General features: G+C 42.0%; 1 protein-coding gene across 1 annotated transcript; it reads right to left on the bottom strand.

Annotated features, from left to right (window-relative positions):
* Window positions 1-546: 546 nt before the first annotated feature.
* On the bottom strand, window positions 547-3217 carry ccn2a (cellular communication network factor 2a). The gene is made up of 5 exons (XM_069657521.1): window positions 2960-3217; window positions 2606-2822; window positions 2256-2507; window positions 1934-2145; window positions 547-1825 (listed from the first exon to the last, which is right to left on the bottom strand). Exons 1-5 carry the CDS (start codon window positions 3020-3022, stop codon window positions 1529-1531), a joined length of 1041 nt encoding a protein of 346 aa, XP_069513622.1. The 5' UTR covers window positions 3023-3217; the 3' UTR covers window positions 547-1528.
* Between the last annotated feature and the right edge of the window lie 16337 nt (window positions 3218-19554).

Genomic DNA, 19554 nt, shown 5'->3' with positions numbered 1-19554 from the left:
CATTTAACTCCCTAGATTTTATTATTCCTATTCTTGTTTTCTGGAAAAGTTTCAGACCAACAAGTAAGAGTGCTTTCAACCAGCAGTCATGTGTTAACAGCCTCCTGTTCTGCACATTGTTCTGGTTAATTGCTGTATAAGAACTTAATCACATTAGGCGTTACTGATGTTGCATAAAGAACAACTTTTAAAAGATGATTGCATGAAAACTGAAGAGTTCACATGTTACTGAGTGACTCACATAACTCATTTTGCCCTTTTACTCTTCAGTCAGCTGCAGATCTGATGTAATGACTGTGTGAGGTTAATTAACTGACCTCTGGCTCCTGACTGAGTGATATTTGTCCTCATGATTAATGAATGCCTGCACTGGATGAAATGTCAAACATGAGTCAGTCTTGATCGGGTGATGTAGAACACAAACTTGAGACCCCCGTGAGTCTGAGGTGTAAATGAAGACATCTTTCATTGCAGTTTTACCTCAGTAGATGTCAAAATAAAAAACCAATCAGCTCAAAATAAGACAGAAAGATTAGAGAACTCGTGTTTGTATAAAAAAATATAACATTTTATTTCCAGCTACAAAGTGAAACATGTAACATTGTTGTCACACTTCTCAATAAAATAGTAAAAAATACTGTCGACAAAAAATACACTATGGATACATTTGAAGCACAGAAGAAATTTGGCTTTTAAATTAACTTAAACTGTACAAATATATACATAATTTACACATCAACAATAAAAAAGGAATGAAATAACAATTCTTCCAGTCTTTTTCTTCTATTTTTGTACAAAATAGACACTTTGTTCCTATAGACGCTTGGTTTCTTCCTCCTGACCTGAGTCAGTGATAGTCAACATGTCTTTCAGTGCCGTGGCCACGCCCACTGTGTTCATATCTAACCCTTAACTCAGCACGCTGCTCGCCTTCTCATCGACATGCTGGGCGGAAACTATGACCTTTCCTCCACTCTGGGAGCAGAGACAAGGCTGACATTCAGGCCTGCGCTAACACACACACACACACGCACATATATAAACACACACACACACAGGGACACATTCAGACCTGTTTGCACAGGGGAACACTGGCCCGCTTTGGTCTGCGTGCTCCGTCTACAGCTGCTTAGAGTTTGCAGGTCTGGTCTGGGCTCGGAGGGTGGAGGGAGTTATTAAACACCTCATTTAGAGAGGGGGTCATGGCTTAGATAAGGTTTCAAATGCTTACAGTAAAATGGACGGGTCTGTAGAGGGGATTTTAAGGGGAGTGGGCGTAAACCTGACAGTAGGTTCGTCAAACATAGAAGTTATAGTGCAGGAATCTCTTGGAGCTGCTATGCAGCCCTCTGTCTGAGTCTATGCGGCTGATGTCAGCCATACGAAACACACAGACACTTTGAGAAGTGTCTTGACTACTTTTACATGAGATAATGACAAAACGTTAAACATATATACTGAGCTGCAAAATGAGATGGAGTTCTGTTTGTTTTCAAGTCATAAGCTGCGATTGTCCGTCAGTGGCTTTTTATGCCATGTCGCCCATCATCTTCTTGTAGTACATGGACTCGAAGATGTCGTTCTCCCCGGGGCAGTTGTGATGGCAGGCGCAGGACTTGATGAACATCATGTGCTTCTTCATCACCTGTCCGTCGGGGCATTTGAACTCCATGGGCAGGGTGGTGGTTCTGTGCGGGGTGCAGCAGCGGCCGTCCAGGCAGACGCCGCAGAACTTTGGCCGGTAGGACTTTGTGGTGGTGCAGCCGGAGATCTCAAACTTCATGGGCTTGGAGAGTCTGGGAGTGCGGATACACTTTTTTCCTTTCTGCAAAAATAAAGGAAAAACAACATTATTAAGCATTCTGTGGTTGTTTTAATGATGATATTAAACCTTTAGAGTTCTTGAAATCACTGCAGCTGAACAAACACTCACCCTGATGCTCTGCTCCAGCTGGGACTCGCACGGTCGCACCATACACAACCGGGTCTGTTTCTCCAGGCGGCATTCGCGGTTATCATTGGTGACTCTGGTGGAGATCCCAAGGCCACAAGTCTTTGAGCAGGCGCTCCACTCAGTCGTCTGAACCAGGCAGTTCTCCCTCATCATGGAGGGATCTGGGCCATAGGTCTCCTCCTCTCTGTAAGCTGTAAACATAGAAGGGAACGCCAGATTAGAGAGAGCATTTCTCATGTCTGCTATTAAAACTACACTGCTTTAAAACAACATTATGATAGGGAAATGGAGAGCGACTTACCGGCCAGAGCGGAGCCCATGAAGCTGTGTCTGTTGGGAGAATCGCACTCCCACTCCTCGCAGCACTTCCCGGGCACCTTGACGCGTCTGGGCATGGGGCAGTCCGGGCTTGGCAGCCGGATGTCCATGGAGCAAAGAGGCACACAGCCCACGGCTCCGTCCAGACAGGTACACTGGTACTTGCAGCTGCTCTGGAAAGTCTCTCCGCTCTTGTACACCATGCCTCCGAACACACAGGTGGCTCCGTCTCGAGCTGTGGGCGAGAACAACAAAGGAACGGTCATGATTTGGTTCATACATAAAGGATGATTAAGGCCCTACTGAAATGATACAGTAGAAAGAGTCGCTCACCTGTGCACACGCCTATGCGTCTGTTGATGGGGGCTCCGAAATCACAGTACAGGCCTTTGTGCGGGTCGCAGAGGTCTTTCTCGGTGCAGAGCTCCCCCATCTGTTTGGCGCACACCCTGCAGCAGCCGCAGCCGTCCAGCACCAGGCTCACTCCTGGGGCGCACTGAGGGGGAGTGGAGGGGCACGAGCACTGGCTGCTGCACTCCTGACCTGCAGCCTGAACACAAGACACACGCTTAGATAAACATCACCTCTACAGAGTGTGTAACAGTTCTCCATTTAGCACATGGAGAACATAAAGTCCTTTAAAATAAAACCATCAGCAGTATGAGGTGAGATGTGTTTTAGACTTACCATGTGTGAGAGCATGATGCACAGGAAAGGCAGCATAATCATTGTCTTCATCCCAGCAGACATCTTTTCTTCGCTGTAGAAATAGATTCTAGTTTTTCCTTAAGTCTTGTTAAGAACGTTTTCCTTTTAGTCTCAGAGTTTGAGCTTGAGAAACCTTTTCTGATCAAGTTGATCTCTTGTCTCGTTCGTCTCGTAGCGTTTCTCCGCTGCTCCGGTCACAGTCTTTTCCTTCTTTCTTTCTTGGTGAAAGCTAGAGTTTAGCTTCGGTAGAGGAGTTGATCTGAGTTCTGACTGCACAGCCCAGCTCCCTTTATACTCGCTGGCCCTCCGAGCACGTCACTGGGGGCTGAATGGAGAGCCGGCCTTGGACAAACATGGACATACTTGGCATTCTTTCCTCGCTTCCTGACCCCCACTCCAGACATCCCACATTCCTGCTGTCTGAAGGCAAGGCTCTGCTGCTCGGCCAAACAACACCGTCTCTCTCAGAGCAGCTTTCATCTGGGATGGGAGGTGAAGTCTGGTTAGAGGCCTGCATGGGACCCCACACTGGGAATTCCTGAAGACTGACTTCACAAACAGACAGCCGGTACCTATAAATATTAATTTTAAAAAAAGGAGAACAGGAAAAAACGAGTAGAGCTTTGCATGAAAGAAGAAGAAAGGTTAAAGAACAACAGGTAGAAGCTCATAAAAAGGCATCGACGCGCAAAGATTAAATAAACCGATTGATGTGTAACGAGTAGTTAAGACTTTAAGCCCACAACAGCATTCCTCAGCTCCAGTTCAAAGGCGCACAGACAGCTTGTACTTTAGTAAATTAGCAGCACGCTGTTAGAAAAAGGAAATTCATTGGAGTCATTAACTTGAGCTGATTATCTATCAGGTTCCTGCACACAGACTTGGCCGCTGCTTCTGTACTCCTGTGGTTACATCTGGGACACTGCAGCCGCATTTTTGTGCTCTGACATCAGCGGCTGAAGTGCAGCTCTAAGCATTTCACATGAAAACACATTATAAGCACATTATGATCTGTTATTTGTGAAGACAGCAGCTTGATCATAAACACGTCCTCCCATCCTGTATCCAAGTGATCTTATCTGACTGTAACATTCGACTTTTACACAAGATACAGACTCATGTAAAAGTAGCAGTGATGGAAGTTTTTCAACAGGTAAAACTTCATAAAGTAATTCGGTTTTATCAGCACTCATGGCCTTTGTGGCTGATGTATCCACACACACAACAGCAACCCATCCATCCATTATCTACACCGCTTATCCTGTTCAGGGTTGTGGGGGGGCTGGAGCCTATCCCAGCTGTCATTGGGCGGGAGGCGGGGTTACACCCTCGACTGGTCAATCACAGGGCTGACACATAGAGACAGACAACCTTTCACACCCACTTTCACACCTACTATGGAGTCTTCAATGAGCCTAACGAGCATGTCTTTGGAGTGCGGGGGAAGCCGGAATACCCGCACGAGGAGAACATGCAAACAGGCCGCCTACGTCCCAAGTAAGATTCAAACCAGGCAACAGCGCTAACCACAGCACCACCACGCAGCCCCACATACAACATCTTTACTTTAATACTTCTGCATCAATGGTTACTGCACTTTTCTATTGTAGCACAATGAACTGGCTTGAATACATTGAGTCCAAACTTAGGGTTCGAGTCCCTGTCAAGGGGACACTAGATTAATATAAGAGGTCATGAGAAGTTCATGTTCCAGTTTTTCTTTTTAACTTTTTCTCATATTTTTCTCATTTTGTGGTTCTGCGTTCTATATTCTGATATTCTGATCTTAATCTAGTCAAAATAGTTTAGTTTCAGAGAATTCTAAAGTAGCAAGGTAGAAATACTCAAATAAAGTACCTCAAACTCCGCTTGATTGCAACACTTGAGTACATTTAATGTGTTATTTTTCACCATTGCACACTAGGACCGACTTGGCTGACTTTCTAGTGTCATGAGTTTCTAGTTTAGTTCCGGTTTTCTTTTATTTTGGTGTTCAGTTATTATTTCTTGTTTTACCATGTCACTTTGTCTCCCTGTCATGAGTTCTCATTGTTTAATTTTGTATTTAATATATTGTGTTCTTGTCTTGATTTAGTCTTGTTTAGTTAAGTAATTCATTTGTTTTTCATTGTCTAGAGATTTTCTGCTTGAGTTCTGCTATCACAGTCCTGAGTTTGGTTTTTAGTGTTTCCTGTTTTATTTTGTAGTTCTTGCCCTATGTATGTTTTGTCTTGTTTTACTCCCTGCCTTTGTGTGTTTTCCCGCCTGTTTGATTGTGTGCCCTGCCCTGATTGTTTTCACCTGCCCCTTGATTGTCTCACCTGTGTCTGATTAGCCTCACCTCCTAAGTTTATTTAGTCTTTGTGCTCCCCTGTCTCATTGCCTGTTCATTGTCATCCATCCTGTGTCGTCCTTCTCTGGAGTTTTGTCTATGTCCATGATGGATATTCTTCGTGCTTCCCCTAACCCCTCGTGTCTCTTGGATTACCTGTTCCTGGTTTTGTTGTAAGTTTTTTGCTCCGCCTTTTGATTTTCCTTTTTGTCTTTTGCATATGAGTAAGCCTTTTGTTTCACCTTCTGCCTTTTTTGTTTAAATAAATTCTTATTTCAGTCCACATCTGGGTCCTCAACCATTTGTTTAAAACCTAAACTCTGACATCTAGATCACAATAATGACGGCTTATTGATCCAAAATGGCGGCGCGGATGGCCGCAGCGGCCCCTCCGGCTCCTGCTTACAGTGCTAATGTTTATCTCGCGTGCGTCTTGTTTGTCTTAAGTATGTTGTTTTGTTTGTTGTCTTGTTATTTGCAATATTTTTAGCACCTTGTCTGTGAGAAACGTCATTCTGTTCAGCTGTATAACTTGTATGTGGATGAATGACAATAAAGTTGTATTGAATTGACTTGAAATTAAACCGGCTTTATCCAGATTTCTTGCTGCAAATAAATAACAAATGACAATAATCAAATGACACTGCATTTTAGTGAATCTTCATCCTCACAGAATTTGGAAATAGTAATAATATATTTCTGTCTTTTGTTTGTGCTGCTGAATTCTTTCAGGATGATCCTGATGGTCTGTTTCCTGAGTTACCTGAGCTGAATGTGCTGAGCTGCCAAGGTATGCCGGACAGGTATTAAGCAGACAAAGACTAATGCTCTCAGGTAATGGCACTTCCTGTAATGCACGTGTTGATTTGAGCATTAGGCTGCTTTTCTTACTTCCCGTAAAGAGGATTCTGTTGAAAACAAAGGCTGGAGGTTTAATTTCACATCTGACAGGAATTTTTGGGCCTTCGTCAGGATAAATCGTGATTCATAAACCTGACTTTAGTGAAAGTGCAGCCCGGCCCAGGAAGGCATGATGGGAACAAAGGCTACATGTTCTCCGGCTTCTCACCTGCCTAATGAGGTTTAGTCTATGACGGACTTAAAAAGGCCAGGTGTGCCCCGTCCCTGGCCGGGCTTATTTTACTACATCAAACCCCAGAGTGGAGGATCGCAGGAAAGGGGCTAGACGGAGGTTTGTGTATTTTTTTGAAAGAAAAAAAAAGGGGGGGGATCACACACCAGGCTAGACTCTTATGAAAGGCGGCCCTGCTCCTTCTCCAGCCAGCAAATCGGAAATGAAAAACTCCCAGAGTAACCTGGAGCTGGAGGAATGTGAAGGAGAAGCCAGCAGACAGAGCTCTTACTACAGAGGAAGCTGCGCCATATAAGGGCGTCTGCTCTTTTCCTAATATGGATATTTTCTCTATGCGTGCTGGCTCAGTACAGTAGGGACTCCTGTTAGACCGTCTGAGCGAGGAAAAACAGCCCAGAGTGAACGTGTGTTGCGTGTGTGTGTCTCTCAAAACAGAGCAGAGAAAGTGTGTGTGTTTGTGTGTTGTCAGTCATTACAGCCTCAGGGCCGTGATATCTAAAGGAAACAGCTTGATAGAGGAACGTGCTCCAGCCACGCTGCAAAACAAAACTTTTTTTTGGACAGTTTTATCTTGCATGTAGAGTAATTCAGTCAGGTTGTTTTTTATGTTAATTTATCTTACATAAGCCGCAATTGTGGGATATTTTAGGGACTTTTTTAAACCAATTTTAATGCCATTTAAAGACTAAGGGTTTATTTAATCAGATAGCATCAAGTCTGAACAGGAAGTAGATTATTTAAAAAATATCTGAGTGGTAAACTTGGACAAAGGAGTCTTTTAAATAAAGATTATTAGAAAACAATTTGTTCAAATAAAGGTAATTAAAAGGCTAGATGAGGTTTTCCCGTACAGTCAACATGTTTTTTCCAGCTGATGATATGACGCATGTTGTTGTTGTCAGCTTGAACGTTCATTGAACTCAATCTCTAAGTATCAGGGGTTTCCTGTGCTGACTATCAGTAGTCTGACGGGCCACGTGCTCACTGTTCTGCAGGTCCTGATGTGCGGACGGGCCGACGGTGGAGGCCAAAAGAAACATACGGCTCTGTGTGTGGTAGGCCCAGATATGTCAAGGCTAAGTATAGGCCGAGATATTTGTCTAAGAGAGAGAGAGAGAGTAGCGGTGGGTTCAGATCAGTAATGGGACTGTGGTGGTGATACAGTGTCAGGGGAGTCTGCTCGGCTTTGTACTTGTTGGCATCAGTGTTGTAAAAATACCTGCCGTTAAGCCGTCTGTCTTTCACATGTTAGGAAAATTGTTCCAGACAAACCGTGTACACAAAGTCTGAGCATGTTGGTGCTGACTGGAGTCAATGCTACTGTTACAGTCACAATGAAATTATTACTGAACACAACATTTTTAAATTATAAGTTAATTTTTTTTGCGGAGAAACAGAAACAAGCCGAACAAAGATACATTAACAACTTTATTCACCATATTTGCACGGCTGCCATTTTCTTCTTACGTCACGCTCAGTGTGGAAAGCTCAAATACCGTAATGATGTTCTACTGTGTTCAAGGTTGTACGTTTTTATCACTACATCTCAATTATTCAGCAACTGAAAAGACAATCGACAGTGAAAATCTGGAGGGACATCTGGACATATTTCAAGGTAAAACAACATATTTGATAGCCTATTAGCTACTGTTTGATAACAGCTAGAGTTAGCATTCAACTACTTTTCAACTACAATTTCTACCGTTAGCTAGGAATTTACTTCTTTCTTATAGCATCTTGTTAGACTATCCAATGATAATGTTAGCATTTATCCACCCCCTAGCTAGCAGTATCTAGGAGGTGGATGAATGCTAACATTAGCTGTTGTCTGACTGTAGCTAATGGAGAAACAAATATGTTGTTTAACTTTAAAATACGGAACGATGGCTCTTCAAATATTAGCTAGCCATTGTCTTTTCAGTGTCTTTGCATTGTCAGATAAAAGTGAAGTTTTAAAAATGATAACCAACATTTATATGACTTACAATTGGGAAAACAGTGCACCGTTCATGTATATGTTGTGTCATGTTTTGTTTTTCACTCAACCTTTCCTTTTTTGTCTGAAAATAACTTGCTAGTTTGTTTTCCTGCCAGTGTGATTATCTACCTACCGACCTTGCCTGTTTTTGGACTTGTGATTTTCGGCCAGCCCCTTGGTTTCATTTACCTGCATTGGACTGATTTCCTCGTTTTGACCCCTCCCTCCAAAATGTACCGTAAGCTTTGAGTTTTTGCTCATTCTTAATAAAAATCATTTGTACTACCACAACTGCACTTGCGGTAAGCCTTCTGGCCTACTCCCCTGTTGGAACCATAAATGATACTATGAAGTGCATATGGCAAAGTCGTTACCAGACAGTGGCCTAATTCAACATCCAGCAGTCGCAGAGCAACATAAGCTTCTTTTGGAGTTTTGTTTTTGTCTATGTGGTGAATTTAAGTCCAACAATTACTCTCTAATTTGCTCTGATTTACTACACTGACTCTAAAGGGAAAGTACTGGGTCTTTAGCTAAAGCTATGCTTTGTTCACTAGCAAGCTCTTTTGATGTTTGGAAGGTAGCGTTTAGCCGTTTTTCAGACCTTTTCTTCTTAAAATTGTGCCTGCTGCGGCTGGCTGCTTAACCAATAAATCTAATGTAATTAAATTGAGGTTTGTAAGTACTCTCTGCAGGTTCTTGACACAATCTCTTCCAACATTACAAAGAGAATAAGCTGCTGTGATGATCCTAATGTAGCTGTGAAGTCATACAAACTATTTATTCCCGGTCAAGGCCTGCTTCCTATCCTTGTGTGGATTTACACACATTGCAGCCTGCCACTTCTAGCCTCATTACATCACTGTTGCTTTCATAGCTACTGTGTGACATCACAAGGCCGCAGAGCCGTGTCAGCTGGGACGTTTCCAACTTTAGGATCTGTGGAGATGACAGACTCAGTGTCTCAGGCGAGCTGCATTTGAAAATGCCCACATCAGCCTGTGGTGACGACACTGTCCTCGTTTGGTCTCTCCTTCTGCTGCGGAAAGTGGAAATTATTCCCAGTTTTCTTCAACGCCTCATGTGTGCTGTTCCACCACGTCATGGGTGAAAATGTCATACCTGCTGGTGATGTCACAGAGGAGGCCTCTGTGTCCCGCGGGACATCATTTAGCTGTTTCCATGGTTCCCGCACACTGCTCATATTGAGCAGAGCTACAGTCATTCCTTCCCAGCACTATGAGAGCTCAGCAGGAAGATAAACATTAGAAGTAAAATAGTGCAGTCAGTCACAGCGAACACTCTGTACTGAGGCTGCATTTTTGTTCCACACTGGGCCAGATATAGACTTTGATTTCACAGTGAACATTTTTAGCATTTTTTATGTACTGTTTTAAAACGTCTTTAATATGTTATGTGTGCTTTCCATTTAATGCCAATTTTAAAAACTGTGAGGTTAGGTGGAGACATTTATCCAAACTGTGCAGCAGTATTAAGTGGACTTTATATGTACACTTTGTTTTGTAGTGAAACCTAGAGAACAACCCTGCAATAAATACCAAAAAGTTTTTGTTCATTAAAATGTCGGGCCTTATTGTATTTTGGAATGGCAACTAAGTGTCCTGCATGCATGTAAATGTATGCATCTGTATGTTTATGGAGGCAAACCCAAACTGTTGTTCCCAAATCTGCTCCATATTTGAAGCTGTTATCGGCTCTCAGCTGTCCATTAAAGCTAAATTTCCCCAGTGGTAGCTGGCAGGCTATTTGAGGAATGTTCCCTGGCTTCAGCCTTCAAACCGACCATCATACACCACTGTGTAAACTGAACATGAAACCAACATCTCAAAATGATTTTCCTGCCTGAATATTTCTGCTTCTTTGAACTTTCGGGCTGCCTGCAGAGGCACGGCGAGTGTGGAGAAGTTGAAAACAACCTGGCGGTGAAAAGTTGTTTTGTTATTTATTGGCAGCTAATGCGTTTTAGTTGTCTCCAGTGGAAAAATAAGCACATATTTCTGTGTTGCACAGCTATAAATAAGGAATGCAGAACACAACAAGTGTCGAACTCAATTTTGTCATCTGCAATAAGCATTTTATCAGCGTGGAAACAGTCTAATAAAGACGTGCTGGAAAGTAAGTCACTGCTTTCTTTTACAATTTGGAACCTGACTGCAAAAACACTCACATTTTAAGAAGGATTGGATGGTGATCTGTGCACATTTAACAACAGAGAGGGGGCTGGCCTTTTACTGAGAGATGAAAGAGTTGGAAACTGATGGAAACTTCTTGAAGCCTGTCTATGAGGAGACAAGCAGTGGAAACTAATAATGGATCCGGAGCCTGGGATGATTTGTCGAGATTTAACAATGGGGTTGGTGGGCAGATGAACTGTCAAGCTGGAAACTGTGTCTATTTAAAGCCCAGAGTGGTGGAAAATGTTCAGACTGGAAACATGCAAGAGACCAAATCTTATTCAGGCACGTCCAGTACGAAATAGTTGGGTCTAGGATTACTCGGGGTAATGGGCGGAGGTGTAATATATGGACTGTTTCATGCCAGAGGGGCATAGTTGGAGGGTGGATCACATTTTTTGGTCAATTTCTCTCATAAATCATAGAGTTAGGGTCATCTAGGGGAATGTAAATGCCAGTGTGTGTTAACAAAGGAGAGGCTTTTTCTTTCATGTGCCTTGGACAAAGCATTTTTATCTGGCTGAAGCTCACAGGTGGAAGCCAGCCCTGGACTCAGAGCATGGGAACATCAGCACGGATACAACAAGGGGGGCTGCTGGGTGGCTGAGAGAGAGTGGAAAGTGCTTTTTAAAACCTCTGTCCTGGAAAGTGTTTAGACTGGAGACACTGATGAGAATTCGGGCTGTCACTCTTTCAACAAACAGCAGAACACCAGCTCAGCTGTAGATTTACTGCCACACACATGGATATGGAAGTCAGGTGGTCTTAGCTCAAACACAGCGCCGTGTGGGTCCAGGATGGCCTCTGTTCTGTTTCGGTGACCTGTCAGCTGGAGGTCGAGGAGGTTTCTAAACTTAGACATCATGACCGGCACACTTAGTTCCAAATCAATCGTCTCTTTGTAGTTTCATGTTGCCCAGAGCTACAGCAGATGGTGACCTCTGGGGGTCGCAGTGTCTTTGACCCTAAAGATGGTCTCTACAGGTGCTGGTTTCTAAATATAGCCTGGGTCCTACCACACACAGCGCTACAACTACAAAAGGGTTATTTAACGGAAGCACACTGAGAATAATTCAGATTTAAAGAATTAGTTGAACATTTTGTGAAAATATGCTTATTGGCTAGTCTTATGACTAAGCCAGGAAGTGATTAGCAGAGCTTAGCATAAAGACTTTAGGGGGAAACGGCTAACCTACAACAGTACAAGAGCTTACTAAAGCCAGTCGTAGTAACTTCCTGGAGCTCCCTCTTCAACCACATGTTGATATTTTACACTTCAGTTCCTGTATGGATTAAAACAAATGAGGTAGAGAGTTAGTTATGTAAGAGATAATGTGAGACAAGACCAAAGACCTGCTCACCCTGTTGGGGTTCCTCAGCGAGAACAACCTGCTCACTATACATTGTCCCGCTTCTTACACAGCTTTTTTGCTTACGGAATCAAATATTTTACACAAAATATTGAATTGGGAAATATTTCATTAATTTGAAAATGATTATATTTCCGTCTTCCATGTAAAAATAGTCAGCTACAGTCAGTGAGAGCTATGTCCTTAGCAAAGGTTAACTGCAGCCTTCTCTACCTAGCTGTTATTACTCACATTAAAATGAGCTAACATAGCTGTTATTACTGACATTAAAATTAGCTAACCTAGCTGTTTTTACTCACATTAAATGGAAACATTTTCACTGATGGTGAGGTAAGACACGGTAAACCGGGCCCCAGGAATCAGTGTAGCACCTGATTGAGGTTTTCTGTCTTGTCATTTTCAGAGTCTGTTGACATTTTCTTTTCCATTCACCATCTTTAAACACCACCATATCCCGTACTGTGCTCAGTTTAATGTTAACTTAATGTGCTGTCTTCAGTTTAGCCTTCAGTTTTAGCATCTTTTAACCTTTTATTGCTTTCTCTCCGCTGTTTTGTCCCCCCCCCGTAAACAAACCAACATGAAATTAACCGGCTTCTTTCTGCAGATTGATATGACTACAGTTAGTCCTCCGGATTGTGTGATTTAAGCCGCATCCTTGGCAATGGTCTGTTTTTCAAAACAATGGTCTGTTATTGAGAAATAGCAGACCTCGGAATGCGGATTCACCAATCAAAATCAAGTATTTAACACAGTGGTGTAATAATTACTTTTAGATATCAGGCTAGCTGTTTCCCAGTGTCCAGTCTCTGCTAAGTTAGGCTCAATGTTTCCTGGCTGCAGTTGATGAAGATAAGACTACAAAGGTAAATAAAATTATACTTGTGGAAGAAACCAAAAAGTACTTACTCATCACAGGGCAACAATTGAAGGTAAAGGTTTTTCAAGTTACACAACAGAAATGTACATAAGGTCAGCTATGAACATCCTAGCAAGCTAAATCAAAAGCAGTTACTTTTTGTTCCATTTCATTTATTTACCTGTGTGAACATAGAAAATGTAGTCTTTTTTACTAGTATATGGAGTGGGTGATTGAGTAGAAAAGCCATTCAATTTGGCCATCTAGCCTTCACATACTGGGGGGTAGACAAAGGCCTTTGTTTTTGCTCTGAAACTGCCATTTCACCTTTCTGAATACACTTAATTCATAAGGCAGTGTATAATAAGTGCATTCAACCTTTAGCGGAAGAAGGGAGTTACATTGTTTTGCCTACTGAGCCTCTTTTGAACGGACACACGTGTGATGGTTAATCTAAAGCTTCACGATCAGTCAGGTTTTCATTGTGCTCAATTGACTTTACTTTGTGGTTCACGAAGCCCGACCACAGTATTTCAAAAAGAAAAATCCATGTTGTGAACTGTTTAAATTGAAAGTCTTGTGGCTCACACAGAGTAGGCCATGAGCATAAATACATATTCTGTAGCTTTCTGAGGGCACCGCTCTCCTGCAGGAATGTCAGCTTCCCCCTATTAGCTTGGCACACGACTGCATACCTTAGCTAATTAGCTTCCTGTAAAAGCCTTGAATAAAAACATGGGCTTTAATCACACGCTGCTGATTTGTTTCATTCACTGCCAAGGTAAATGTTACCTCAAGCTGAGAAAAACGCTCATTTTGCTTTGTGGCTTTTCTGCTTCCCAGACAGGTGTTTCAAGGCGTGATGTGCAGCGAACCAGGTCAAGGCTTCACCTTAAGATTCCTCAACATCAAATAAACTCAGACTGTTTTTCTACCATTAGACCTTTTTAAAGGCTTTCATTGAAATTCGTGCGCTTTTTTTCTCTCATCCTGAGGTTGCCTGAGATGTCAAACCGCTCTTGAATAGGTGTGTTTACTGTCTGTTTTACTGGATGGTTATTTACCGGCTGTCAGCGGCAGAACTGTGCTTTCATACAAATCAATTCATATAGAGCTTATGGGGCCTTTCACACTCTGTTTATTTACCCTCAGAAACAACTTTCCTGCACGAGAGCTTGTTGACTAGTTTCTGATTATTTAGCAGCTGCCTGCCAGTAACACTAATCTCAATTTACTGTAACCCAATCAAACATACCAACTATTTACAAGCTGCTTGTTTACCTCGTATACGGGTACCCACTCTGTCTCACAGACCTTAGTTCAAGTGGAATATTTTTACAGAAATTGCAGCAAAAGCACATAGAGATTCGTATGTGTCTTTGCAGTACTTAAGTTATTAAGGGCTCATTCATGACCTTTGAAACCTTCTCACTCCAAAGTCCAGTTGGTAGCTGTCCTAAAAGGTGTGTCTCTACATTGTTAACCGTCCTTATGTATTCCAAAATACTACAGTGTATCACTATCAGTCTTTTAAGTGTATGACTAATGGCGTAAATTATAAGTCTAAAGTATTTTTTCTGTGGTTTATACATAATAACCAGCCCAAAGATTTGGCTTCCTATCAACCCAAAAACAAACTTTCAATCTGAGAGAACAAAGTTCAAGCCACAAACTTTTCTATTAGGGAAGTGTGCAACGAGTCCCTTTCATCACTGCTGGAGTTTTGGCTTTACCAATGAAAATCCAGTCTAACCCTTTGGCATCGAACAAGAAGACCAGCGCCTGTCTGGGGAGGAAGAACATTCAAAGTCAACAATAGCTCTCTCTTGCGATAGAGTCGTTACTGCTGAGCGATGCAAAATGTAACACCATTTTCAGATGACTAATGGGAATGAGCAAAAGGTGAACGATTAGTGCGAGGTGGACTGTTCTTTTACAACGGCTGTGAAAATATTACTCCTCCAGGGTTTTCCCTCTCACTAGGCCGTCAATGCAAACACAAATGTGTTCTCAACTAAATTTTAAAAACAATATAGGTACCTACTGCTCCATAAAACGTCGATTGGGTAATGAACTGTGTTTTCGTGGCTGGCGGTTTTGGTGAAGGAGTTCTGATTAGTAGAGTCCTCAATAAACTCCTGATAGTGCAGTGCCTTGTAGAAGCAGCCAAGCTGGGGTTCCCATCGGCTCTAATTGTTTCCAGATATGAAGTTTCTGCGCAGTAGCTAACGGGACCCCTCCCAGTCTGTCTGCGTGTCTGGAACCAAAAGGCCTCTCCCCATCGGTCCACAAGCTGCAAGGTCAGACTGCAGCCTACACCCTCGCCCAGTGTCTGTCTGTCTGGTGGCAATCTGACCCCTCGGTGCTCGTCTATGTGTCTGTTAGCTGGAAGGTCACTGCTGGTCTGATATTACTCACTGTTTTCTTTATTCCCAAGTCAAATAGCTGCTTTTTCTAAAGCTAACAATAATCAATAAAGTTCAATTCAGACAAATTCTGCTATTCAGTAAAGGAGGGTAAGGAAAATATAGTAATAAAAGATGCAGGTTAAAAATAGGAAAGAATAGGTTTAAGTACAAACTTATAGAGGACAGTAAGCTAACGCCAACGTCACGGAAAAACAGTATCCAAATCTAACTGTGTCCTCTCTTGACAGTATTCTTTACCTTGCAGCATACCTGCCCACTCCAAACTGACAGTGGAAAATATTACGCTCCCATCATCCTCTTTACAACAACATGGAATATTCCCCAGCTGGAACAGTGGACGGTGGATTCCTCAGCAAGGTGAGGAGGAAGTGATGACGCAGGAAGGAGTCATCGCTCAGCTAGCTGTCAAACCGGGAGCAGACAACCCAAGTTTCACATGTTCCTCCGACCTCAGCACAGACAGCAGGAAGTATGTTTTCCACTCTCAGCACGAGTGAATAAGGGCATGGACACAGAAGATTTAAATAGTATAGTGGTAAATTAGTGGTGGGTAAACCATGCTTTCCATTTGGGAACTACTACCTTGTGGATGGAAGCCGATATAAACAAGGTTAATTATAACCTCAAAAAAACATTTCTGCTTATTTCCATAAAAAATGGAAATGGAACAACTTGAGGCAACAGTTGAGTTATAACATTGTAGGAGATAGGTGTATTTGCTTTCTTCCAGATACTGAGATGAGAAGATGGGTATAAGCTCACGTTTGTGTGCTAATTGTGAAGCAAAAGCCATGTTACGTTACTGTGTCGGGCCCAGAAGGACTTTAACACACAATAACCTCCTGTAAACCAACGACTTACTTTGTTTTTTTACTTGACTAGATGCAACATGTTAATTTAAGAAACACTGGTACACATAATTTCTTCTGTGCAGCGTTTAGCTAATAGTTTCCCCTTGTTTCCAGACTTTATGCTAAGCTAAGCTCGGCGTCTCCATGTCCTCTTTTTTTATATTGAAGAGTCAGATATGAGAGTGGTATCAATCTTCATATCTAACTTTTAGCAAGAAAGCTAAAAAGGCAATTTTATAAAGACTTTGTGAGATGAGACGATAGGTCCATTCACGTTTGTGCGCTAATCACAAAGTTACAGCTAGAGTTACTGTGTTGAGTCTGAGTAAAGAAAGGGTACAACAACCTCCTGTAAACCAGCAACTTGTTTGGTTTTACTTTGCTTTTTACTCCACCAGATGTAACGTGTTAATTTAAGAAACACTCGTAGCCTACACGGAATTGTTTCTTCTGTTCAGAGTGTAGCTAGCTTTAGCTAGTTTCCCCTTGTTTCCAGACTTTATGCTAAGCTTGACTCACCGTCTCCATGTCTCCTTTTTTATATTAAACAGATATGAGGGTGGTATCAATCTTCATATCGAACTTTTAGCAAGAAAGCAAATAAGTCAATTTTCTAAAATGTTAAGTAGTGAGATGAGATAGATACACTCATGTTTGTGCACTAATTATGAAGTTACAGCCAGGAGATGTTAGCTTTGCAAGACAAGCTGCCACAAAGTCTCTGTGTTGAGTCAAGAAAGGGTACAATAACCTCCTGTAAACCAGCAACTTGATATAAAGTAGCCTATACGCTAATACACTGGTTTGTTACTCTTGTACAGAGCTTAGCTAGATGTGCTAAGCTAAGGACTTCATGGCTCCTACTTCATAATATACAGTCAGATATAAGTGTTTTATCAATCTCCTCCTCTAGCTCTTAGAAAGAAAGCACGTACATTAACTTTTAAAAATGTTTCATTATCTGTGTACACAGACACTTTAAATAGGCGATCAGCTTTCAAAAAATGTGCAAAATAAATGTTTGAGTATCAAACAAATTCAGCTCAGTTTTTCCTTCAGTGCATCTCGGGTTGACTTAATGACGAAGGTCTTAATCATGAGCCAAAATGCAACATTGCACGCTGTAATGTCTGCTTCAAGGATTATTGGTTTGTCAGATTTATAAATCTTAATCCAGTTAAAAGTATCGTTTTTGCATTAACCCAAATATGTCTCATGCATCATAAACTTTGAGTTCACTGTTTTTCCAGCTGTATCCAGTCCCGCTCAGTGTATAAATCCATCAGCAGCAGAGGAGGAGGCCAAACTGCAGGAAGGGACTATCACACGAGTATCTGTCATACATACAAACAGTATATTGGTCAGTGAATTTGATGCTTTTTGCAAGTGTGACGGCTTAATTTGCTGTATGCTACAGTATTTTCTTACTGCAACATTGAAGTATTGTGTTAAACTTGTGCTTTAACTTCTGTTCATGTGTTTGCAATCACTGTTATCTTTAAAGCTAAACGCACAAAACCTCGGCTGTCAAACCCAGATGAGATCACAAGAAATGAATTAAACACATTACAAAATTGAGCAAACAAGATTTAAAGCTAGACTAAATCAATTCTAAAAGGCATTTCTATACCTTAGACTGCTCCAGGATCAAATATCGAGGCCAGCTAGCTTAAATCTGACCCTCCTGTGCTATAAAGCGGTGCAGAATGTATGGTCGGGGCCCCTTGTGAGGTCTCACTTACAGCACAATGATTGAAGGGTGCGACAGTTACGTAACAACAAGGTGTTGTGTGATGCTGTGTGAATATGAAGCCTTGTCCCACCGAGCAGAGCTTTTACAGGGCACGTCTGACAGGTAGGTGTTCTGTCACCGCGTGTCAATACGCAGCCTGTCTCCGAGGCCCCAACACATTTTTCCTTTTAGGCTTTTTTAAGCTCATTTTACAAAATTATCCCTGAGGTTTCCATGTTTTTTTCTCACCCAATCTGATTTCGGCTTTGGCATTTTTTTTTGCCTTGTCTGTGGCTCCTCTACACATCTGGTTTCTCTTGTTCTCTCTGTGTTTGATAGTGTGAGATCTTTTACAGCTCTTTGATTTATTTCACACGAACGTAGCATGTTCTTTATTTTGTTACCATGTGTGTTTTGTGTGAACATGCAAAAATAAAACCGTACTTTTCCTTTCACTAAGCATGTATAAACTGAAGGTTGCACCTTTCTTGCCGTGCCTTTCGACTGCAACCTTTTGTGGCTGACTGTATTCTACTTTACCTCGAGCTTCTCACGGTAACTCTTCCCAGGTATGTTATTCTCCTGCCTTTTGGACATGTGGTTTAGCGTGCCTGGCAGGGCAGCAGGCAGCTCCTCTGGTTCCGTGTGTTTATGCAGGTGCAGGACGTTCAGGACACACCGCCCTGCAGAGTATTTTGGAGGGGCTTTTCAGAGCAGCCTACCCTGCAGTATATTAGCAGGGGCCGCCTATATGTGGCATTTAGTGGGACAGCCCAGAACAGGCATTTCCTCAGGTTACTGGAAATGGAGCAGTGAAGTGTTTGAACCAAAGTCAAGCACATCAGAGTGAGAAATGTTTTAATGACAGCTGAAAAATAGATCACTTAAATCATTAAAACATCATTACAACAGACTTTTGGATACAGTTGTGCATCGTCTGCATAACGACTGACATCAATATCATGTCTACTGATGATACGCTTCAAGTAGCATAATATAGAAATGTCTGTGAAGGTTCTCAGTCATCCAGGTCATGGATATTATAAACTGAATCCCAAAGGCAACTGGACTTGTTTGAAGTTCTTGTAGACGTTTCACGTCTCATCCAATACCTGAACTGAAGAAGCCTTTCGGACGAGAGGCGTCTTCAAGAACTTCAACCAAGTCCAGCTGCCATTTGGATTAAGCTTAGAATAACATAGAAATCTTTGTGAATAAACACCAGCAAGATGAACTGTTATTAATAATATCAGATTCTTATAAAGCACATATATCTTCATGTAATATGGGTTTTCATATGTAAAACCTGCCTCCTGTTTACCAGCGTACTCTGGGAGGTTTCCTGTGTAGAGTTCTTCCCATGTCTGCGCCTGTTTCCACCCACAGTCCCAAGACTTGCAGGTTTGGTGAATTAGCAACTCTAAATATCCCATAGGTGTGATGTGAGTGTGAATGTTGCAGTGTCTATACACAGTATTACAGCATGTGCCAGACTTATCACAGTCTGGCAACCTTTCCAGGCTACTGCCAGCGTTCACACTGGGCCCCCTCATACCAAGCAACAGAGTTCCAACAACACTGTAAGGCTTTAGTGTTTATAGATAGTGGATGGATGCTTGGAAAACTTGGTTTCTTATTTTAAGATATATTGCTTGGCTGATAGAAATGGAATTGACCACTGAATAGTTGAAATTACTGCAATATTTTCAAATCAATTAGTCCCTGAATGTCCGGT

Source organism: Semicossyphus pulcher, unplaced genomic scaffold (genome assembly GCF_022749685.1).
Source record: "Semicossyphus pulcher isolate SPU_LCO1_2020_fin unplaced genomic scaffold, fSemPul1.0.p SCAF_11, whole genome shotgun sequence".
NCBI classification, from domain to species: Eukaryota; Metazoa; Chordata; class Actinopteri; order Labriformes; family Labridae; genus Semicossyphus; species Semicossyphus pulcher.
This window is presented reverse-complemented; position numbering and strand designations above follow the sequence as displayed.

Excerpts from the sequence above, each read along its gene's own strand:
- ccn2a (XM_069657521.1), bottom strand. The coding sequence starts at position 3,022 with ATGTCTGCTGGGATGAAGACAATGATTATGCTGCCTTTCCTGTGCATC. Across the intron at positions 2,823-2,959 it reads GCATCATGCTCTCACACATG|GCTGCAGGTCAGGAGTGCAG; the intron begins GTAAGTCTAAAA and ends TCTTGTGTTCAG. Across the intron at positions 2,146-2,255 it reads CATGGGCTCCGCTCTGGCCG|CTTACAGAGAGGAGGAGACC; the intron begins GTAAGTCGCTCT and ends CTATGTTTACAG.